The 25,093-nt window shown below is 42.9% G+C and overlaps 1 protein-coding gene across 1 annotated transcript; it reads right to left on the minus strand.

Annotated features, from left to right (window-relative positions):
• Positions 1–1,781: 1,781 nt before the first annotated feature.
• ccdc78 (coiled-coil domain containing 78) lies at positions 1,782–24,295 on the minus strand. Its single transcript, XM_007908192.2, has 19 exons — positions 24,094–24,295; positions 23,726–23,869; positions 21,377–21,573; positions 20,220–20,394; positions 18,553–18,684; positions 17,746–17,877; positions 16,949–17,035; positions 13,975–14,154; positions 11,329–11,502; positions 10,062–10,112; positions 8,598–8,686; positions 7,727–7,805; positions 6,297–6,422; positions 5,589–5,794; positions 4,873–5,047; positions 4,454–4,497; positions 3,603–3,684; positions 2,755–2,855; positions 1,782–2,089 (listed from the first exon to the last, which is right to left on the minus strand). The coding sequence occupies exons 2-19, from the start codon at positions 23,738–23,740 to the stop codon at positions 2,020–2,022; spliced, it is 2,115 nt and encodes a 704-aa protein (XP_007906383.1). The 5' UTR covers positions 23,741–23,869; positions 24,094–24,295; the 3' UTR covers positions 1,782–2,019.
• Between the last annotated feature and the right edge of the window lie 798 nt (positions 24,296–25,093).

A 25,093-nucleotide genomic window follows, 5' to 3' on the forward strand; every position in this document is an offset into this window, starting at 1 on the left:
GTCAGTTGTCTGTGGTGGTCTCGGTAGTCCGGTTCCTGACTGTAGCATTCTAGGGCACTGCCAATGACAAACCAGCCATCCTGGCTCATCTACAGGACTTGGAGGGACGGACCAGTCACTGAGAGCAGCTATTCTTCACATTCAGCTCCTGTTAACCCTGCAAAACCAAGGCCCTAACCAGGAGGTGCCCTAACTGCTTCAGGAGGACATCCTCCTGACAAAAAAGGCACTATACAAATGTAATTTGTTGTTGTAGGATGTCTTAGCTAGTCAAACAGCAGGTAGCATGCTGGACGGCAAGCTTTGGTGTTATAGCTGGTTATAAGCTATCAGTTACCCAAACACATAATCGGGGGTCTCCAAGCCTTGGCTTTCAATAAAATTTCCCTAATACTTTTCGGAATTAGGCAAGCAGGGTGTGCATCTTTAGGGGAGAGTGCACATTACTATTCCAGACCCTGCTGACTGGTTTGGATATTCTCGAGCACGGTGATGGGTTTCTACAGGTGTCGGACACCTGGTTGACACCGGAAAATGGTATGTGTTCAGCCTTTTTCCGAGCTCAGCAACACCACTGATCTAAGGTGGTTAGAACCGTGGCAGATTAACCCGAAATGAAATTAAAATGTGCATGTCACTCCACACACAACACAGGATAGGATAAAGAGTCATTTCTGAAATTAAAAGCAGCAGCACTGCGCACACGAGGTTCAGGGAAAGAATTGCTGAAAGCTCACCTATTTATATAGGATGATGGCCTGCTCATCGGCCTCTTAAAAGGTTACAGGTGTGAAGAGCAGTGGCACGGTTGTGTGCTGTACACGAAACATGGGGTCCAACATTCTGTTAGGTCAGCAGGAGTCCCTGACGGAACTGCGCACATTGTTTCTTCCCAACTCAAGAATTTCCATGGGCCTTATTTTGTTTGCTTAAACAAAATGCATTAGTGATGTCAAAATGTTAGTTAGTCTGGTTGGCCCATTCCTTTATGTTCTAGCATTAATTACTCTGTAAATTCCATCCCTTTTGCCTGTGTTAAAATGAGCATACTAATAATAATAGTAATGATTCTTGCATTTGATATAGCGCCTTATCATGTCTTCGAGACATCTCAAAGTGCTTCACAGAATACTCTGTAAAGTGAATCGACTGTATATCTGTGGGCGAAATGCGGCAGCCAATTGCGCACAGCAGTGTCCCACAAACAGTCGTGGATTGAATGACCAAATTATTGTTTATTTTTAGGAAGGGATTATTATCCCTGGAAAAGTGATCCAACAATCGACTAACAAGCGTATACAGAATATGGCGCTAACAACCTGGAAGTTCTTAGATGGAGTTGGTTGGATTTCAGTAGTTACCCCAATGCATATCCTGCAGTCACTAAGCCTTGGCTCTAGCCAACCTGTGCCTAATACTCTTAGGAATTAGGAAGCAGAGTAAATTCCCCAGGGAGAGGGGTGCATTCAATTGCAAATACAGAGAAATTTCCATGTGTAGAATGGCATACATCTGTAGAACTCTATCCGGTCTGGAAACTCTTAAGCATGGTGAAGGGTTTCCGCATGCGCCAGTCAGTCACCCTGGGGACTACAAAAATGTACTAATTTCTTTCTACGTCCATCCTTCCCCTCCAACACATACACACAGGGACAGAGAAACTCATGCCTTTATTCAGAGACTAACATGCCGACGGGATTGAGCACTTATTCAGAAAGATATCATACACACACATACTGAGACAGTTGCACACCCCATGTATACATACACTCAGGCACAGGTTGTCCTGGAAAAGTAACTAAGTATGTTTTATTTCTGTATGTCAGAGCAATAGAAACCAACCTCCCTGTGCGGATTCTCAATGATCACAATTCACTTTGGATCCTAATCAATCAGGAAGGCCTTCTCTTCTTTTATATAAAGAAACGACGGTCGGATTGACAGCATTGTGTATCATTTCCCTGCATTCCTGAGTTGGACTTTTTGTCCGATTGCAACAGGAGATGAGGCCGATTGGTGTCAACACTGATAATTCAGGGGAACTTCCGAGCCAATGAGCTTCCTGAGCCGCACGATTTCCTCCTTGTATCTGCAAAGTTTCACAGTTGAGAGAAGGATACAAGACACAACAACATACATCAATAAAAGAGAGCCTTCACACAGGATAGCGTCTCGGAGTCCTGTACAGTTGGGGGATGGGGTGGGTGGGGTGTTGGCACTGAACAAGGGAGAGGGCGGGAGGGGAAGGTGCCCACAAGTGGTCGAAAAGGTGTCTTTAGGTGGGATTTAACCAGAGACAAAAATATATAATACAATATATATTTACAATTACACGGTGCCTTTTGCAACTGGAGGACGACTCAAAGCGCTTGACACTGGGGATTGGACATCACCAACAACTCGAACGTATATCAAGAATAAAACCAAGTAGCTTTCAGCCCTCTGTAGTCATTCTGAATGGAATTGCATTTTTTAAAAAAAATAAATCAACTTGGGGACAATTAATGAACAAAATGACTTCAAACATCAAAATCCTAGAACTCGCTGACCCACCAATATAGTGTGAGCACTATCGCAACAAGACCTCGGGGGGTAAATTCCACCTGGATCTAGATTTCGCAGTCTAAAGAGAAGGCCCATCATCATCTTCTCAGTGTAACTGTAACAATGGGATCTCAGAGTCGCTCACACACCTGAGCTGTGTAAAATCAAATTGCTTTCACTCTGAATTTCTTTGATATAAAAGGCTTTTACCTGCCTAGGTGCTTGTCCACATAGTCCTGCAATTCAGCTAATTGGCCCTCGGTGACCTTGAGCCGTGAACTGAGCTGGCCTCTCTCGGACTCCAACTCCTCCTGTTAACAAACCGCAGTGTTAATACAGGGCAGCGCCCAGACCGTGTGCTGCTGACCTAGAGGGATCAGCTGTGTTCAGAGGGCTGAAAGCTATCTGGTTTTATTCTCTAACTCTCTGCTTCCTGCTGCTTTAGTGGTTCAGGTCCAGTGGACATGCACGAGGAAGTATTTCTTTACCTGAAGGTTAATGAATGGATGGAATTAAGTTACCAAGATGGGTGGTTGAGGCCAAGATCCTGGAATATTTACAGTTAAGAAACCACTTGATGCTGTAAGGGGAGGGTGCAGGGTGGGTGTTCTGGAAAGATGAGATCAAATGGGTCAAATGGGCCTTCTTCATCCAAATCAATCTGATTTAACCTTGCGTGCAAAATCTGCTAGCTAACAAGGCTGTGCAAAATAAATGAAGCCTCTGAAATTTACAGAGCCGATAAGTACCAATTAATACCTTCGATCAAAGAAAGTGGTTTAATTCATGTTGTGCCCGGAGCTCTGGCTTTAATAGCTCCCAATTAATTGCCAGATATAATTTAAATTAATCTAATCTATACTGTAAGGATGCAGTCTCTGGACCCGCACACTTGTGGGGATGAGTTTCCTTCCTTACTTTGACCGTGCTGAGTGCTTATCTAAAGACAAGCAGGGCCCAAGCTGACTCGCTCACTCTTTCATCTACGCAAAGATGATAACATAAATTATACATGAAAGATAAAGGGGATTTCCTAACATCAGATGTTCCCAGTGTACCTGTGTGGTCAAAGTAAACTCTCTCATCTGCTTCTTGAGTTCCATCCAATTTCCGTCATTGACCTTCCCACGAGTCTCTGACCTGGGAACGTGACAGTTACAAACAGTAAGACTGAGACCTGCTAATTTAACCAGCAAACATAGAAACATTCCTCTACATGGCTGTCCCCGTATACAGCTTGTGATTCTTTTTAAATAAAAGAATAATACTTGAATTTGATACAGGGTGTTTCATGTTGAGGTTCACAGGATATACAATGAAGTGTAGTAACTGTATTTTGTAGGCAAGCAAGACTGCTAATTTGCACCCGGCAATGTCCCACAAACAGCCACAAAGTGAGTGACTAATTTTATCTGGGCATCGTTAGCCAGGAAACCAGGACAAACTCCCTTCTCTTTTTGAATAGTGGGATATATCACCTGAATAAGAAAACAGGATCTCGGTTTAACGTCTCATCCGAAGCATGGCATCTCTGACAATGCAGCAGCCCCCCAGCACTGCAGCAGCACGTCAGTCTGGACTATCAGCTCCAAGTTGTGATGCGGTGATTGAAATCACAGCTTCTAACTCAGAGGCATGAGCGCTATCAACTGACACCCTTGGTGTAGAATACAACTTCCGTTTATGATAGGGCTCTTCACACAGGGAAGTGTACCAGAGCACTTAAATAAATTTAGTAAGATACAGTACAAGCCAGTCAACTTTTTTTTGAAAAAAAATAATTTGTCTCAATTTTAAGGTCACGAGTTCCTGACCTGCATTTCATACTAAGTAATTTGATACACTTTTTGCATATCCTCTGCATATTATGTCAAAAAACGAGCAGAGAAAGAATGAGAGCAATACTTACATTGGGAACAAAGTGGTTGGTAAATAACTTCCAGATGGTTTGGTCTACGTAAAGTAAATGAATAAGACATACTTTCAGAGTGATGTACAGAATGATAGAATACGCTGGGGGAGTTGGATATTAACCTGGGCTAAACCTCTCCCAGTAATGCCTCCTTTCCGCAATCTGCACCTTGCCGTCTAATTTGTGGTTATATAGCATTAATTTCAACTTCCTAGGTTTACTGCTGGCAACTTATTCCAAGTCAGCGAAACTCCAAAACACAAAGGGCTGTTTCCTCCCCTCCTGCAGGAGCTGATTGATGCTGGGCCTCTTCCACTTTGGTGCACACCATAGTGGTTATTCTTTACAAAATGGGCCTTCCAGCTCTCTTTCAACTCCAGCCAGCAATCCCCCCCCATCTCTCCACTACCCTTCACCTGCTCCAGGCCGTTTCTCAGCTGGGATTCCAGGCAGGCTTTGTCCTCTCGCAGTCGGTTCAGTTCCTGGGCCTGACCAGAGAGCAACTCGCTGTCTGTGACCACAAACTCCACTTCTGAAGGCCCAGCGTCCAGATCCTCGTTCTTCAACCCCAAGATCTGCTCCCTCTGGGACCTGCACTGAAGAAAAATGACGGTGGCTGACGCAACAAGGAGCAAAGAAGTTATCATCCTTAATAATTCTTAGATTTGAAACAGGGTCTCTCACGTCAGGAGACATTGGAGGGACAGAACCTGATGAGGAATCTGGAAATAAATACTAAATGTGTATTCAAGACATGTGCGAATATACCAATCCAACCCTGACCCCAAAATATATACAGGTTTGTCTGGTCCGGCTAAATTTATTCAACACGGTTTCTGTTTTCAATAATATCTGAATCATATTCCAAATCAGTGTAACAAGCATTATAATAATTATAATCCTTGCATTTGATACAGTACCATTTTCACACATCATTGCCCCAAAAACTGCCTCAAAGTGAATGATTAATTTATCTGGAGGATTGTTGGACATGACACCAGGAGAAACTCCTTTCTCTTTTTGAATAGTGGAGTATGATCTTCACCATCCACCTGAGCAGGCAGCCAGGGCTTTGTTTTAACACCTCACCCGAGGACACAGAAGTATAAGTGGGACTCTTGAATGTTTTAACCTGTAAGCGATCAACAGCATTTCATGCTTTTTGTATATATCCTTCATCCTTTTCTTGTAATTTCTAGCTGCAGATGCCAACTGTTCTTCACGTGCCTTGTACGCACATCGGATGTCATTGAGCATGCTGTCCACAAACCGCTTCAGGTAAGGCTGCTCAGCTGGGAGCTTGTCATGACCAAGTCTTGCTGTGTTATCCACATAGTCCTGGTATGGAACACCGAGAAGCAATGCATGTTTAGTTGGCCGTACAACAATATTTGCGGAAACCTGTGTGCAAGTCAGCCTTGCAAATTACATTAGCAATAATGATCCTTACAATTGATACAGCGGCTTTCAGATTGGAAGCCACTCCATGTCTCAAAGCGCTTCACGGATTGCCCTGTACAGTGTAGTGGTTGTGTATTTTCTGGGCGAACGCAGCAGCCGATTTGCGCACTTCAATCTTCCACAAACAGCCACAAAGTGAATAACCAATTTTATCTGGGTAATTGCTGGCTAGGTCACATGGCCTGGGTTTAACATCTATTCCCAAGGTCATCACCACTGACAATGCAGGCTCCGCCAGCATTGTACTGGAGAGTCAACTGTGAGCTCAAAGTCCCAAAGTGAGGCTTGAACCAACAACCTTCCGACTCAGAGGTGAGAGCGCTGCCAACTGACAAACATTTCTGGTATTTTGAGGTTTTGATGTTAAGTATTTTCTTACAGTAATATCCTGAATGTAGTGCACGAGACGCAAGCGATACTCCTCATTCAGTTCTTTCAGATGGAGCTGTAACTGTGAGTTCTCACTTTCGGTCTCTTTCAGGTGGCTCTGAGAATTCAGCAAGGCCTCGAGTGGAATATGGTGAAGGAGAGAGAGGGGAAAGGGTCAATACAATACAATTTAACATTTATATCTGAAAGTGCTTTATTACACAGCTGCCTTGGCAACCAAGTCACAGGGATGGGGGAAATAATACCCGAAAGTGCAATTGAAAAGGCATGTCTGAAGTTGGATTTCAACAGTGGGGATGGAAGAGGCAAAGTGGATAGACTCCAGGATAGAGTTGCAGAGAATGGAGGCAAAATGACTAAAAGCTTGCCTGGTTGGTGGGGTAGATCGGGCAGGGGGAGAGGAAGTAAGCCGGGGTTTGCTAACACAAAAACTACAATCAATAGTTCTGGGTCTGAAGTGTATTGAGGTGTTGAAACTGTGAAGGTTACAGCACACAATATATAACACAGAGTAATCCAGCCCTGACAATGAAGGTAATACTAAAGCTGTAATACTAAATTGATAAGCTTACTCACCAGTGGGAAGCTATGGTTGAGGTTGCAATCTCAATTTATCTCTGCCCATAACTTTCCGTTGCAAGTCACTCTGGGTTATTTGTGTCTAGAAGGGAAAACCGTCCAACCAGGATATTCCCTTGGGCTGCCCAAGTGGGAATGACACCCAGGTTTGGAATTGGGTTAAATGGTCATGCAATGGAACTACAGGTGAGAACAATGTAGTTCAAGGGAAGCAGCAATTACTGGCTTAATGGTGGTAAGGCCGTAAGGCATTCTAATCAGATTGGAGTCTGCAGTAGATAAGAATTCCACTCTTGCTCCAGGCGCAATGGCAGTGCATATTCACAACACAGTGAGAAATGAATAGGCAAGCTCCCCCTCTCTCACCTTTGCCTATATTCCACTGGAGCCCCTTCCAGTTGAGAGGCCGAATGACTTGTTAAAAAATCCTCCTTTTGATAGAGCGGCAGGCTGCCTCAAGACACTTTACATTATTTGTGTCTGTGCAATTTTTCTGTGAACACAGCAGCCAATTTATACACAGCAATGTCCCACAAACAGCCATGGAGTCAGTGACCAATCTTATTTGGGGGATTGTTGGGAGAATCTCCCTTGTCTTTTTGAAATGTGCAGTGGAATGTTTAATGTCTACCTGAACAGGCGGACAGGACCTCGGTTTAACATTTAATCTGAAGGGCGGCACTTTCCACAGTGCAACAGACAACAACAAGATTACATTTATATAGCGTCTTTCACGTCGGGAGGAACCCCAGCACGGCACTGGAGGGTCAGCTAGCACAGGCTTCCATCTGTGCTGACATTTTATTCTTCTTCTCCGGCTGTAACTCTCTCAATTCTTACCACTGATTGCTCCGATAGTTGGTGGTGTGTGTTTCGAATAGCTCGTTTGGCTTCTTGAAGCTCTTTTCCCATCTTGACTCTAAAAGACAAAGGTTCCAGTCAAAATCTACAGTCAATTTATGCAGTGGAGAGATCATGAACTGCAGATTGGGTACAGATAATAATAATCTTTACATTGTGTTTATTGTAATAATAATCTCAATATTGTATGGCACCACTTACTGGATAGAACTGTCTCACAGATCAAACCTAAAACTAACAATTTCAGGTGAAACATAGAAATAATAATAATCCTTGCATTTGATATAGAGCTTTACCATGTTGTCAAAATGTAGCAAAGCGTTCACCTACACAAAACATACATTTTGCAGTAAATCCGGTGGAGCACTTTGAGGCGTCCTGATGTATAATATCAAATGTAAGGATTATTTTTATTATGTATTATTTACAGGAGTTACTGTAAAGTATTGCGACCATGTACTTGTAGGTAAATGTAAATGCCTATCAAAAAATCAAGTATTTTTTCATGTGTGTGGGGTGGGGGAAAAGAAACTGCATAAAAAGCAACGAGTTATGAATAGCATCAATCTTTACCTCACCACCAGCAGAGGTTTGAAGAAGCAGAGTATATATAGAGAGGGTGTTCATAGCAGGTCAACAACACTCAGCACAACACTGCAACATCCCCCAAATAGGCATTGTAACACTAGTGACTGACTGGAAAGTTACCTGATTGCCCAAATGTGGCTTCAAGGCATGTCTACATCGGGTGCCCTGTGTGACAGGCTTGCTGCTGTATGATTAAGCTGCTGCAATCAATGGATTGAGTGATTAAGTTTAACAAGGGGGTGTACTCCCGCTGCACACTCACATTCGCTCTTCCATTATGCGCTGCTGTTCTTCGTGGCTTTTCTTCATATTTTCAATTTGCTCTTTGATCTCCTCCTGGTTACCCAGCAACTGAAACACAAGCACCAGCCTCAAACAGCAGCATCCAGTTCCCATTCTGTGACCTCAACATCTGCCGCTTTGGAAAAATGAGGGGGCAGCCACTACTCGTTGTGCACGACAGCACTGTCATGTTGTGTCCATCTCGTTCAGATAAAACTTGAGCTCTTTACAAGCGGCTCTGGAATGCTCTTTAACATTGAGCTGTTTATTAAATGAATCCAGGATCCTGGCCTCAAAACCCTTCCTGGTAACCCACTCGAGAATTAAGAGATTCTAAAGTGTCTCTAATTAGCATTAACACATTCCCAAGAACTCACAAGATCAGAGATTCAGATGAAGAAGGCCATTCAGCCAATTTGATCCATCCTCCCAGGTACCCAGCCTAACAGCCGTCCCATCACAACTTTAAACTATTCCTTGAACAAGTGCCTGCATCACGGCCTCAACTACCCTCTCACCAGTAATTATTTCCAGTCAATAACTACGCTCTGAGCAACAAAATATTTCCTGGTGTCTGTCTGGAAATTGCACTTTGCAACCCTGACCCCTGCGTTCTTGCTCTGCTACCTGGACATATCTGAAAATATTGTTCTGCGTTTACTTTCTTTAAAAAGCCATTTAAAATCTAGTAATATCTCTATAAAGTCGCCTCTGAGAGTCTCTTTTGAAGGCTGTAACACTCTGTGAACCATATCCCTTTCACGACTTAAGCTAGTTAGAATGAAAAGAACATAATGATTTCTATCCTTTTAAATGATTTTTCCCCACTGGAATCCTTTGAATTCTAGCATCTTGAAGTGACTCACTGTTGTGAGTTGTTGTGAAGGTTTTGCCCACAAGATATACAGTCAATTCACTTTACAATATATCCTGTGAAGCGCTTTCAGACTTCTCGAATACCTGATAAGGCGCAATATCAAATGTAAGGATCTATTCCACTCTTTGTGGAGTCCTGTAGCTCAGTGGTTAGAGCACTCGCTTTGCAAGCGAGAGACCTGAGTTCAATTCCAGGCAGAGGGCGAAACCTTGGGCAAGTTTCCTTACTCCACACAGAGCCTAATAATATCCCTCCAAAACAAAAAACAATAATAAATTGGTCATTTTCAATCTACGACTGTTTGTGGGACATTGCTGTGCGCAATTGGCTGCCGCGTTCGCCCACAAATATACAGTCAATTCACTTTACAGTGTGTTCTGTGAAGCGCTTTGGGACGTCCTCCCGACGTGAAAAGCGCTATATCAAATGCAAGGATTATTATTATTATTATTATTCAAGCCAACAATATCGTGGCCATATTTTTGAACCAGATTTCAGCCAAAGCATAAAAATAATAATCAGGAGGAATTCCTGAATTGAATATTAACACCTTTGATTCAAACTTACGTTTTTTTCTACTCTGTTGCGCTCGGATTCAGAAGCCACCACCTCTTCTGCCTAAACGCATCAAAACAACAAGGAATTTCGTCAACGTAATGTAAGTGGATCAAAATAATTAAAATTCAAAATTATGACTAAAAAGCTGTACGGTCCATCAATTTCAGTTCCGTCTGATACACGCGGCCATCAATGTCACACTTTTCGTTGATTTCCCACATTCTATATTAATATAGCCAGTAGCAGATCTAAAAGGGAGTTTAGGTTGAACCTCCGTACGCAGATGTGTCGAGAATTTGGAACTGTTGCAAACAAAAACTGCTCATTGTTAAAGCAGAAAGCATCAGCCTATTTAAGAGGTAACTTGGTGCATGCATGAGGCAGAACAAAATAGAGGGGTAATAGAAGAGGAGGGGTGGAGGCTCAAGTAGAGTATAATTACCCCCACAGGCTAGTTGGGCCGAGTGGTTTGTTACTTTCTATGTGATTCTATGTAAATCTGTCTTGAGTCACAAATTATCATTAATTCTTAGAAATGCATCACTCAAATCCGGCTGGTTGTTATCAATTTGGAAGAATGTTTGAATAATTCCTGGAGAGATGAATCTCGCTATATTGCATGACAAAATCCAGACAATGTCCTGACGGATGCAAATTCAACAACAATAGCGGCATGTATATAGCGGCATTTATATAGCGGCCTTCATGCGGGGTAGTATCTCGGAGCTATTTGCTACCAAGTCTAAGCTTCCTTCCTTAGTTACATTACATTCCGTGTAGTTAGTGTCAACTAGTAACCGTGGAACCATCGAAATCAATGGCACAGTGGGAGTAAATACAACACAATCGGAGGATGGCTCCTCCAAGAAACCATCCATCCTACTCCAATTCCTTGCTCTTTCCCAGTCCCTTCTGCCTGTTTTGGAGGTTGGAGGAGGGGGGAGAACAGAGAAAGATTGGTCAAAGCAAGACATGAACATATATATCTTTCATTGCGTTTATGGTCAACATCTTCAAATCACTTAATTCCTTTCTGGGTGTCCACTATTTTATTTGCCAAAGGTTTTGAGATGATTTAGCGAACAGCACTGTATAAAATAGTTAGGATATTGGAGTGTGCTGTGTGTCTACAGCAACAACACACTGCAATATCCTAAATAATTTATACAACAAATTGCATTTATATAGCGCCTTTCACATCAGGAGGATGTCGCAAGGCAGTGACACATACATGAGAATTAATGAAAAGTGACTGACTATCACTAGAAAAACATACCTTAATCTTTTCACTACTGAGCTGAGCAACAAGACTCCGTACTCTGTTAAGTTCCTCTGCTGCTTCTTCATAAATAGCCCGTGACTTGGTATAATTGTCCTGTTGTTTCAAAAACGAATTCCTAGAATTGGCCAAATTTAAAAGCTCCAAACCCAGTTCCTCATTCTTTGAAATCTGTTGTCAAAAAATATCACATAGAAAAATTCAACAAAATCTGTCTTGTTTTCTTAAGTAGGAGGTCCTTATGTCCCAGATAAAATCAGTCATTCAGTCCATGGCCGTTTGTGGAATGCTGCTGTGGGCAAATTGGCTGATGAGTTTGTCCAGAAAATACAGTCACTGCACTTTACAGTAAAATGCCGTAAAGAGCTTTGGGATTTTCAACAAACTTTTAGTTTGAGACTTTAAATCAAAATGAAGGGTGCCGTAATTACTCTGAGCTAAAACTCTGCTGTCCTATAATAATATTCCTTGCATTTGATGTAGCGCCTTATGTCACTGAGATGTCTCAAAGCGCTTCACAGAATATACTGCAAAGTGATATTATACATGATATAATATATCTAGTCTCTGATTCTTATTGCAATGTTCAACTGTCTGTTTAAAAGTAATATTATGCTTGTTTCATTTATTTTGGTTTCCTACTGAGCAAAATGACCATCGGTCTATCGACCTTGCCAAACTCCTCTTTGCTGTTAGTGTTTGAACTTCTGAAGAAGAGTTGCCTGATAGACGGAGCTGAGGGCAGTTTCTTCACCTTCTCCTGCCTCTGGTTCCCCAAACAATCCCTCTCCCTCTCCATCCCCAGTACCCGAGTGTACTGATCAGATCTCACCGCCTGCTCCAGTTGTGGATCCCTTCAAATAAAGACTCCGTTAACCCTCCCCAACACTGATGGTGCTGAGCATTCAACATAAAGACGCAACGCACTCGAGCCCTGCTGACCAGAGCCTCTGGTACCGTAGCAGGTAGTGCCAGCTTGGGCAAGCATCAACGAGAAATTACCAAACAATGACAACTGTGAATGCTAATGGTAACCAAACTGCCTCAATTTACCCTACCTGCAAGGTCGGTCGGTCATTGCTGCGTTTGCCTATAAAATACACACACACTACATTTTACAGTAAATTCCTGTGAATGGCTTTGAGATATGCTTCTGGTGTGAAAGATGCTATATATAGTGGAAGGATTATTATTTTACATGGACGTACACTATTGAGTGTATTAATTCGAGCATACAATGAATATAAAGCATTAGAGTGGTGTGAAAAGTACTTAAATTCCACTAAACCCCAAGGTAGTCTTTTTAACAAACAACCGGCTGTTGCTTTATACAGAGTGATTTGTTGTTAAGGTTATGAAAGCTACCGGCCTATGTAGATTAGAAAATAAATCCCTTTATTGTGACATGCTCAAGAGAGACTTTGGCATTGTGATGACAGTGCTCAGCGAGACATCATTAAGTGAGAGAGAGATTTCAATAATAATAAATATAATAACTTTGATAGCGATGATCAACTGCTATGAGCATCAACCAGCAAAAGTGACCTTGAGAAACAACAACAACTTTCATTTATAGAGCGGCCTTCAGGTGGTGTAGGATCCCGGAACACTTTTATGATAATATCTGGTCTATTACAGCTGATTGTCCTCTCTGTATGTACTTGTGAATCCCAGATTATTGGGATCCACGAGTGTTTGTGGGACACTGCTGTGTGCAATTGGCTGCTGCGTTTCGTCTACGAAATACACAATCAATCCCCTTTACAATATATTCTGTGAGGGTTGAGGGGAGATTTAATAGAGATGTTCAAAATTATGAGTGGTTTTGATCAAGTAAATAGGGAGAAACTGTTTCTTCTGGAAGGTGGGTCAGTAACCAGAGGACACAGAGTTAAGATAATTGGCAAAAGAACCAGAGGGGAGACGAGAAATATTTTACCCAGAGAGTAATTACGGTCTGGAATGCACTGCCTGAACCGGTGGTGGAAGCAGATTTGACAATAGCTTTCGAAAGGGAATTAGACAGGTACTTAAAAGGAAAAACTTGCAGGACTATAGGGTAAGAGCGGGTGAGTGGGATTAGTTGGATCGCTCTTTCAAAGATCCAGCACAGGCACAATGTGCCAAATGCCCTCCTTCTATGCTGTAAAATTCTATGATTCTATAAACACCTTGAGACATCGCAACGACGTGATAAGGCTCAATATTAAATGCAAGGATTATTATTATTATCATGTTTCTTGTGGTCTCAAAGCACTTCACACAGCTGACTGGGAGCCCGAGATGAGGGTGGGGGGAGCTAAGGGAGGCAGGAAGAAAAGGTGACCAAAAATACATCGCAAAGGAAGGTCTTAAGGTGGGCTTTAAAGGTGGGGAGGGTGCAGTCGAGGCAGAGGGACTTTGGGCTGGGGTTCCAGCGAGCGAGGGTTGAATGGTTGGAAGCTTGGTTGCCGACACTGGGGCGGTTCAGTTGGGGGTTATTAAGCAGTCTGGTGTTCAGTGAGCAGAGAGAGCGACTGGGGTGGCAAGATTACAGCACAGTGATCACAGCACACTGGGCATATGGCAAACCATATCAGCTAGGTTTCTGTTCCACGGCTTTTTTGCAACAAGCCAGGATTTGCCCCTCAACTCCGCACCCACCTCCTTCTCGTGCTCTTTGCTCAGGGCCAGGTAGTTGCTCTTCAGGACAACATATTCGTCCGCCAGCTCCTTGCGGGTTTTCTCCATCGCTTGCAGGCGATCCTCGCCCATCTCAAGCTCTCGTGAGCTTCTGTCCTTCTGTATTTCCAGCTCCACTGCTCGGTTTTCAAGGATTAGAATCTGAAAATTAAGCACAAACCCATTCAACAACGAGTAAACACATCTTTTACATCTTCACTTTTTTACAGCCTACTAAACTGTGCACTGTTGTCCTGAGCTTATTGCTAAATCTGTTTCAACAACAACAACTTGCCCTCACATAGCGCCCTTCATGCTGGGCAGCGTCTCAGAACCTGAGGGAGGAAGTGACTATAAGCACGGTCGAAGAGGAAGGTCCTCAGTCGTGATCTAAAAGAAGGGAAGGAGGGGGCAAGGTGGAGGGATTGAGGGAGAGAGTTCCAAAGCTTCACGCAATAGTCTCTTAAAGTGCGGCTACCAATAATAGAGTGGAGGGAGTGAGGGATGAGCAGGAGTCCAGAGCCAGACGAGCGGAGGCAGCGGGAAGTGGAGTGGAGAGAAAGGCGGTTGGAAAGGTAGGGAGGTGCCAGAGAGTTTCACCCACATACTTGACTGTAATTAGTTTCTACATGTGCGCCTCCCGCTTGCTCGCTAAATTATTGTTTTTCACGTGTCAAATTTTGTGAGGTGTCTTCAATGCTCCCTGTGTTGCAAGCTAAACTACACACAATAATGCGGATGTACGAGAAGGTAAACAAGAACAACAACTTGCGTTTATACACGCCCTTCACGCCAGAGCGCTTAACAGTGGCGGAGTAAGATAAAGGTCATCAAGCTGTTTTTTGGTGCAGTTAAAAAAAGCAACAACTGCATTGGATACAGAAGTGAGCTAGAACATAGGCAGGCGATCGGATGGACAGAGCACAACACGACGGAAAAATGAGGAAAGAAACGTAGAAGAGGAAAAAAAGAGAAAAGGAAATGAGTAGAAATTGAAGGCAAAAAGAACGGAAGAAAATAAGAAGTAAAAGTAAGGAGTTTAAAAATAGGATTTAAAATAGCAGGGCACAGGAGGATACTCAATCTAGGGCTATAGCACTGTTTCTTCTTGTCCAGACAGATGATAGATCTAAGAATGTCTTCTCTTGCCAATGTCTTCAGGAATATACTGTAGTTAGGCACTCAGTCTATATATCTGTGGATAGGAATTTTCTTTTGAATTAATCCATTTCACCTTCAGAACTTTTAGATTGATGTTCATTTCAATTCTCTCCTTTCAGCTGCCTTCATTAGGCTCAATGCTTTAGATTCCTACAATATTTCAGCGCAGTTATTTATCTTATTTGTCTCTGGGGCAAATTTATGTGTTTTTCCAGACGTTCTCCAGACGACAAAACACTCCAATACCCAGACGTTCAGCTCCTGTGATGTATTATCATCTTCACTGACCGCAATCGCAATGAAAATTAACTTAATTTACTCAATGTCCATTCCATCAAGTGTATTGCTGATAGGTAATCAAGAAGGTTAAAGACACAGCTCACAGATCAGAGAAGTAATGCTTCCAAACAAAGACTCGGTGCAAAACAAACACAAAAGCTCCACAATAGGGGTTTTGTGCTTTGTTACTTAATGGGGAGAGAAATCCCCCCAAGGTTCTCAAATTTACTTCATTTAGTTATCATTTTAGCAGAATTTGGCAAATTGTTGACCAGTCTTAACTTTAAGCCTTTTTTATGTGGATTCTTAAAAGAACTTTACAAATATACAATTTGAGACTGTGAATTACAGCAACAAATCATTTGGCTCAACCAGTCTGTGTCAGTGTTTATAATAATAATCCTGCCACTTGATATAGCGGCTTATCAGTCACTGAAATGTCTCAAAGCGCTTCACAGAATATACTGTAACATGAATTGACTGTATTGTGGGGGTGAAACGCAGCAACCAATTGCGCACTGCTGTGTCCCACAAAACAGTCGTGGATTGAGTGACCAAATTACCAAATTATTATTAAAAAAATTTGAAGGGATTATTACTCCCAGAAAGCTATCTACCAATTAACTAACAGCTAGGTTCCAATTTAGTGCTAGGTAAAGGCATGTGAAATAAGGAAACTTGCCCAAGGTTTCACCCTGCCCGGGAATCGAACCCGGGATCTCAGCCACAGACTTCTCTTTATAATAATAATAATAATAATAATAATCCTTGCATTTGATATAGCGCTTTTCATGTCAGGAGGACATCCCAAAGCGCTTCACAGAACACACTGTAAAGTGAATTGACTGTATATTTGTGGGCGAACGCGGCAGCCAATTGCGCACAGCAATGTCCCACAAACAGTCATGGACTGAAAATGACCAATTTATTATTGTTTTGCTTTGGAGGATTATTATTAGGCTCTGTGTGGAGTAAGGAAACTTGCCCAAGGTTTCGCCCTCTGCCTGGAATTGAACTCAGGTCTCTCGCTTGCAAAGCGAGTGCTCTAACCACTGAGCTACAGGACTCCACACTAGCAGTAAGTAGGTAGTTGTTAGTTGATTGGCAGATCGCTTTCTGGGGGTAATAATCCCTCCCCCCAAAAATGTGGTCATTTAATCCACATTTCGCCCACAAAATACCCTTTACATTATATTCCGTGAAGCGCTTTGAGACGTCTCATCGACATGATACAGTGCTATATCCAGTTCAAGGATTATTATTATTTATTATTATCAGTGGGTGAGATTTCGGCCACTTTGCCCCTGCTATCTGGATTCCTCTCTCCAAATCCTTCCCCCTCACACTGTTTTAAAATCCTTCTAGAACCCGGCAAATGACAAAATAGATAGAATCAGCATTGATGGATCCACCTCATTCCCTTTTGTTTCAAGTAATTTTAATTCCAGAGATCTTTGTCTTGGCTATCAGCTGATGAATGGGCAGATGCACAGTGCCTAAGCATTGCCATGGATACCTTATTCTTCAGCTCAAAGTTCTCCGCCTCATACTTTTCCCTCATCTTATTTGTCTCAATCTGCAGATCAATGAGGTCCTTGGAAATCTGAAAGCGTCCAAGAAGAACTTCGATGAGAATACAACCTTTTGAAAGTAGGCTACCTTGCAAATAAACAGAGCATTCACCAGCCTACGGTTATAACAGCTCACACTTGTATTAACAACAACAACTTTGCATTGATTTAGCACATTTCGTGTCAGGGGGTATCTTAAAATGCTTCAGAGCTGACTGGGAGCCTGAGCTGAGGAATAGGGAGAGCTGAGGAAGGTGAGAGGGGTGGGGGAGAATGTGACCAAAAGTCTAGTTCGAAGGAAGGTCCTAAGCCAGGCTTTCAAGTGGAGCTGAGAGAGGGTGAGGCGCAAAGAATTGGGATGGTGTTGCAGAGTGTGGCTGAAACCTCGCCCACTGAGGGGGAGGTGGGGAAGAAATCAAACAGGGTACATGAAGCAGGCCAATGTTTGCTGAGTGGAAGGAACAGCACCTTTCACATCAGAAAATGGAAGTGCTTCATAGAGATAGGAGGGAGCCCGAGCAGGGTGCGAGAACCCAGGGGGAGGTGAGGAGGGGCAGGGATAAGGCAGAGGTGGCTAATCATCCTGAAAAGAGACACACAATAAATCATTCCTCCCGCAAACCCATGACTTTCTTAGAGCAGAGGAAGTTCAGGGATGATTTGATTGAGGTTTTTAAGATAATGAAAGGAACTGAAAGGATCCATTAAGGGAGGTCTAAAAGGTGTTTAAGGGTAACCTCACCTTGAGCTTTTCTTCCTCACTGAAAACCAGTTTGGAGGAGAGATCAGCCTTGGAGCCAGCCATCTGCGCCATGGTCTCCTGCAGCTCTCCCAGCTTGTGGTACAAACGCTCATTCTTATCGCGCAGGAACACCTGCCAGAACAATTGAGATCAAAGGCTTAGGTTAAGAAAAACAATCAACGGTGAGAACAACTCACATTAATACCTTCACTGTGCTGTGCAGGTCCAGGTTGGACCATATTCTATTAGTCTTATCTCTTATCCTTTCTTATCACTTCCCCCTGTAATCTTCTCCTCTGAAGACATTGACCATCGTGGGCTGGAGTTCCCTGAATGCTAGCTGGGTGTCTGTTCCTGGTGTGGTACCTTAGGCAGTGAGTTGGGCAATCATGGGGGGGGCGGGAAATAGCTGCAGATCTCAATCCTGCACGCACATTTTAAGTGGGTTATCGCACTATCATCACTGGAGAGTGGAGTCTCATGGGGTACTGTTTGTGGAACACTGCTGTGCGCAATTGGCTGCCGCGTTTCACCCACAAAGTCCACAAGCAATTCACTTTACAACAAACTCTGTGAAGCGCTTTGAGATGCCTCAACTTATATATATATATTATATATGGCGCTAAATCAAATGCAAGGATTATTATTATTATAGCTGGCCAGACGCTAACTCAGCACAGACTGAAAACTAATCGTGTAGCCTGCCAGCTCTGTCTGTCTGTTTAGCTCATTAACCCTTTATGTTGTTGCTAAACAGACAACGGGGTTTAAACCAGATACTGTACGCCCGAATAGATATTGTCTCACATTTTCATTATTTAATCTCCAGATCTGATCCTTGGGTGCGTTGACTTTATTGGGTTGTCCTTTGGTGTTGCCGGCCTGGTCAGGCTCCTGCCCGAGTGCCTGGATGCGAGCCCGGTACTGGATTATAAGTGACTGTATTCAATCAGAAAGCACAGGATCAGCCCAACAGCTTGCCAGTCACAGAACAACTTGTGTTTATCCAGCACCTCACACGCACAACAAGAAAATCTCAAAACTATGATTTTTTTTTCTCTCTTCCTCTCATCATCATCATCATCATCATCATCTCTGCGGGCACCGTGAGAACGAGACCAGCATCAGCCAAGGTCTGTTCAATAAACCAGCATGAGGTTAATGTGTCTCAGTTAGCGTAGGGTCCAGTCCTATCGGGACAAGCAGCAGGAAGTTTGCAAGACAGTGCTCGCAATAACACACTGCATGTTTCTAGATGCACGATTCCAGTAGTCATCTTTCCCCCACCCCTCCTTTCCCCCACCACCTACCACCCAACGCACAATCTGGGGTCCCCAAGCCTTAGTTCTTTCCAATTTGAACCTTAAACTTTCTGGGATTGGGTAAGCAGGATGTGTACCTCTCTGGGAAGGGAGTGCGCGCTCCCTCCCACAGGGAAATGGAAATGAATTTCCACAGGGAAATTTCCATTCATACATGAATCTAAGATGACACAGAAATGTGGAAAAAATGTTCAATTCAATCTTAATTTGGAAGTCAGTTTTCCTGGGGTCTTACAAAGAATCTGCCTTCCGAATTCAGACTCTAACTGAACAATTTTCCACAAATCGGCACAATCTCTCATTTTAAAACAAGACGGTCTCACAGCTGAGCACTGGGTGGAATTCCAGGCCTTGTGTCCTGTGAGAGTTAGGAATTCAAGAAGACGAGGAAAATCACACCAGAAACATGGATATAAAACAAAACCGTCATTTCACCACTACTTCAAATACTGCCACCTTCTGGTTCCAAATAGTTTCCCAATGATAATGCCATATAAAATAATATTAAATATGTTTGTAAAATATTGAGCAGGATTTTAGTTCTTTCATATATATTTTGTATAATTCTATGATTCTATTGGGACTGAATTAGACAGCTCTTTTAAAAGAGCCTGCACAGACACGGTGGCTTCCTTCTGTGCTGTATAATTCTATGATTCTATGATATCAGGGTTGGCAAGAAATTAGATTTTTTCGCTCGCGATCCAGAATATAACTGTTTGACGGTCTTAACGGACCTGCACTCAGTCTTAATCCATAACCATTTTCTTTTTATAAGAGAAAGACATTTCTCTCTGGTGTCCTCGCCAACTATCCTCCAGATTTTAAAAAAAGTCATTCACTTTATTAATGTTTGTGGAATGTTGTGTGCAAATCGACTGCCACGTTTACCCATAAAATACAGTCACACAATTGACAGTGTAGCACTTTGAGACATTTCTTAAAGCGCGACATCAAATGCAAGGATCATCATCACTATTATTATTATTAAGAATAAGAATAACAACTATGGAAAACTGAGTTTCCAAATAACCACTGAATTTCAGAGTCCTGTGCCAATGTAAATTGTAACACAGAATGTCTTGCAGAGTAAGACCAGATGGAATTTTGACTCTTTGATGTTACAAAACAAACAGATTCCTGGTTCCATACCTCAACACAGTATTCATTTAACACCGGGAAGTTTTTGACTTGAGAGAGATCAGTGCAGGTTCTCAGGACCTTAGCGAGGAGCTTAGGCTCCGGGTTTGATCGAAGGCAGCAGATAACTCGGGTCTTGCAGTTTCCACCCAAAGCCTCTTGCAGCAGCTGAGTTAATTTAGACTCACTGGGGTAAAGAAGTGCAAACATAAGGCATGGAGCTCAATGAAGGTGCAAAGCTCTGAACAGCTTACAAACAGTCATATGAGGGCAAGCACTGGAGGCCAGAAATTCCACCTAGTCTTAGCTTGGGAGACCATCCTGTCTTAAAAGTTTAGATGGCAGAATATTCTTAAAATCTGGCTTGATTTAGAAACCAGTTCCTTCCAGGAAGTGTAGAAAAATAGCTTCCAAACTAAGAATGAATTGAAGAATAAGTTTAAGAACGTTCACCTAGTCCTAGTATGTCTGAATTTGAGAAACGTTTACAAAGCTGTGCTATCTGAAAGGCAAAATGGTGTCCTGTAGCACAGTGGTTGGAGCACTCACCTCGCAAGGGAGAAGGATCAGGGTTCAATTCCGGGCAGTGTGAAACCTTAGGCAAGTTTCTTTACTCCACATGCCTCTGTTTACCTAGCGGTATGTAGGAACCCGGTCATTAGTCGATTGGTGGTTCACTTTCCGGGGGTAATAATCCTTCAAAAAAAATGTGTTCACTCACTCCATGACTGTTTGGGTGACACTGCTGTGAGCAATTGGCTGCCACATTTTGCCCACAAAATACACAGTCAATCCACTTTACAATATATTATCCTGTGAAGCTCTTTGAGACATCTCTAGGACGTGATAAAACACTATATTAAATGCAAGGATTTTAAAATGGTCTTGCAGGCTAAGCGGATTTTGGGACTCTTTATGACTTGGAGTATGTGGGAGCTTGTGTATGTGAACACATGTGACTTAGGTCTGAGCATCCAAATCCCACTCTTAGGATTGTACAAATAAAACAATAGTAATTTTATAAGTTTTTAAATTTAAATTTCTGACAAAAGATTAGCCAGTTTCTTTTGGATTTGTTAACGAACAGGGATATGCTAACAATAGTTTCTGTCACTTTGTCTCTTAATCCCATCAAGGTATTCGGGCATCAACGTTCAGCAAGTCCTTACCTATAATCGATGACTCTGTCTGGGTCTGGGGACCTTGCCAGGTTGTTCACCACTTGAGAGAATGCCATAAGGGATCTGCAGAGCAAAGGCCATTCCGGTGAATGTAAGACATTCTTGTCTTCTGCCAGTGTCTCTGCTCCTGGTAGCTCAATGATCTGCATGAACGACTTTGATGGATACAGCTCATTACGGTCATGCTGCAACGTTTAAATCCATGAGAAAGTGGGTCAGTCTGTTTACTGCAAACCATTTTATAATAATAATATAATAATAGTTACATTTGATATAGTGTTTTTCACGTCTTTTAGACGTCTCAAAGCGCTTCACAGAATATACTGTAAAGTGAATAAACGGTAAAGCCAATTGCAAACAACAGTGTTCCACAAAAAAAAGTTGGATTGAAGTGACCAATTTATTATTGTTTGCTTTTTTCTTGAGGGATTATTATTATATTTCTGTTGCATAACCTAAGCATTGTTTGCAGAATCTACTGTAATAATAACCCTTGCGTTCTACATAGCACCGTAACGGGTGAAAAACGCCACAAAGGGTGTAAGTCATTGTGTATTTACTTGGATTTATATAGCGTCCTCCACGCCGGACGGCGTCTCAGAGCGCTTCACAGTAATGGATCCCGGGGCCGAGCCAGGGGGAGGGGAAGGGGAAAGAGCCAGGGGGAGGGGGGGGGAGGTGACCAAAGGTGCGGTCGAAAAGAAAGGTATTCAGCCGAGACCTGAAAATAGGAAGGGAAAAAGGGGAAGGGAGTGAGGAAGGGAGTTCCAGAACCTCAGGGCGAAAATGAGCGAAATGCACCCCCTATTCCACAGCTCCAACTTGGCTGCATAATGAAATAGGGCAAGTTCCTTGCAGTTTCAAGACCAGAGCTTTAAAAAGTTATCCTACCACAGCAAAGGTGCGAGAGAGCAAAGATTTTGTGGTGCAACACGTAGACAGTTCACAAGCCTGTCTACTTTACCCCTGTCCTGTCCCATCTCCCCCTCCCCCCATTTTGCTACATATTAAGCATCTCATGCTTCGCTTGAACACTGAATGGCAAGTTAAAAAGTGTCAGAGAACTTACGCCCTGTGTTTATATCCACTGCTCCACTCACTCACTCACTCTCCCTCCCTCGCTCCCCTTTCCAAATAAGTAAAATTCTGTCCATGCAAATAAAAACTCCCTTAAAATATATTAATTGAAAAGCTATCTCCTTATTACTTGGTAACTGGAGCTTAGTGGTTATAGCACTCGCCTCACAAGCGAGAGGACCCGGGTTCGACTCCCATAAGCAGGCGATGTGATAAATAATAATGATAACCATTTGACGTAGATCCTTATCGCATTGTTGAGACAACATGATAAGGAGCTGGATCAAACGCGGGATAATGCTGTAACTGTAATTACCATTAATTGCAGCAATATCCCACAGACACTTGTGGATTGAGTGACCAAATTATATGTTTTTTTTGTGATCAGAGAATTCTGCTGCCATGCTTGTTACATAGATACAGGCCATGCAGTCCAACTAGTCCATATCGGTGTTTGTACTCCACCCCACTCTTTACCCTCTCCTATACGCTTCCCTTCTCAGTCAGGTAATGATTTGTTTTCCCTTAAATGCATTGCTGCTTTCACAAAATATACAATCAATTCACTTTACAGTATATTCTTTGAAGCACTTTGAGACGTCTTGAAGATGTGATAAGGCGCTATGCCAAGGGTTATTATTCCAGGGCCCCTATGGAAATGGTGGCAAACCAGCCAGAAATTAACTCTCTCAAGGATGCTATTGCAAGGACTGGCATCTATACAGTAAATTTCTGGCAGTACTCTCAGTCTCCCAAACAACGGCACAGAACTGAAGCCGTTCAACAGTGCTCCTCCTCTATATCAGGGGGATTTCTTCAACAGCTGCACAGTTAACATTTCCTGCACCGGCTTCAGTTACTGGAATGATACGATGTCTCCAAGCGCTACACAGTGAATTTCCTGAGTGAATTATCAGAAAATGTGATAATTTGCACACAGCAATGCCCCCTAAAGCCGTGAAGTGAATGACCAAATTTACCTGTGGGATTTCTGGCCAGGACACCGAGAGAAACTCCCTTCTCTTTCTGGTTGATGCCACGGGATCTTTAACACCCGTCCAAACAAACGGTTTATGGTCTCATCCAAATGAAGGCTTCTCCAACAATGCAGAGCTCCCCTAACACTGCTCTGGAGCATCAGCCTACACTGTGAGCTTAAAGTCCCCGGCTTGTGGACTTGAATCTTTAAACTTCTGAACCAGGAGTGGGAACAATTGAGCCGGGACAAATCTGGAGGAATAAAATAATGCAGAAACTCACCATGAACAGGTTCATCTGAGTGACGATGGCCGAATGGTTTGATGCGGGTCCAAAATCGGTTACTGCTCCTATTCGCCTAGCCCAGCCCTGGCGGTACACAGTGGTAGCCTCAGCCGCCGAGCAGACAGCCAACCGGCTTAATCCCTGAAACCAAGTCGAGAGCAGCATTCAGTCATATCCTTGCCTAAAACACAATCTGGATGCTAAGCATGGCTTAATACAAAAAGAAATAATTGGACGCACTAAATTTTAAAGAAAGCTAAATATGTGTAGACCCAGATAAAGCGTCTCCTTCCTAATTTTATTATTACTGATGAGCAAGGTTAGGCCTGCTCCCCATCCCGTTAAAATCAAATTAAACCAAATACCTTCCATTTTGGGGGTGAGGTTTATCCCCACCCCAAACTCTCTCAGTCCCAAATTGTCACAGGACAATGTGGATCTGAACCTGTCTTTAGGTCCTGCCCGAGCAGGTCTGGTGACAGGGTGGCCTCTGCTGCAGGGCAAGCCTGGCCTGAGCCTAGTGACCAGGTGCTCCAGTGAGCCCTACATTCCAGTTTCTCCCCTTCCTCCCTGTGAGCAGATCACACTACTCAGATCAGAAATACTGCAACACTGATCCCAACCAACAGAGGGCTGAAGGCATTACCTACAAATATACAGTCGATTCACTTTACAGTCTATTCTGTGAAGCGTTTGAGACGTCTAGAAGACATGAAAAGCGCTATATCAAATGCAAGGATTATTATTATTATTATTATTGCCAGGAACCAATCCTTCCCCTAATCCTCAATTTACAGGTGAGATTTGTTTGTGGAAACCCGTGAAAGAGCTATCCAACTAGCCCCACTCTCCCCCGCTCTTACCCCATTGCCATGTAAATTTTTTTTTTCAAATACCTATCCAATTCCCAAAGACACCACACACCCCAGATTCTCCTTTTCACCAAATTTCCTCTTAAACCTATTATGGCTATTGCCTCAACCATGATTTGAGATGGGACATTCCACGTTCAATTTAAGCAATGCCACGACATACATATATAACCTGTACCTTTATGAACGTGCCGTTCTGTGCATTATATCCAAGCTCTAAGGTGGTCGAAGCCGGACCCGATGGCTGTAACAAGTCCTTCAGCTCCTCAGCGTAGATCTCATACATGGACAGGGAGAGAGACCACATTGTGGTGGCCTGTACATTCTGCAGATCCGCTACACCTGGTATCACAACACAAAGAACATCTTCTTCTCACTTGTGAACACTTTAAAACATCAACAACTTGCATTTATTTGGTGCCCTTCATTTTGTAGGATAGCATCTTGAAGTGCTTTACAAAGAGTTCACCGTCAAGGAAAGGAGAAGGGACTG

The sequence above is a fragment of the Callorhinchus milii genome, unplaced genomic scaffold, assembly GCF_018977255.1.
Source record: "Callorhinchus milii isolate IMCB2004 unplaced genomic scaffold, IMCB_Cmil_1.0 Scaffold16, whole genome shotgun sequence".
Lineage (NCBI taxonomy): Eukaryota > Metazoa > Chordata > Chondrichthyes > Chimaeriformes > Callorhinchidae > Callorhinchus > Callorhinchus milii.

Bases quoted from the DNA above. Each gene is read 5' to 3' on its own strand.
- ccdc78 (XM_007908192.2), bottom strand. The intron at 10,113-11,328 runs GTATGTTTTTCT...TGATGCGTTTAG, and splicing joins TCAGTAGTGAAAAGATTAAG to GCAGAAGAGGTGGTGGCTTC. The intron at 3,685-4,453 runs GTAAGTATTGCT...TCACGTTCCCAG, and splicing joins CCAACCACTTTGTTCCCAAT to GTCAGAGACTCGTGGGAAGG.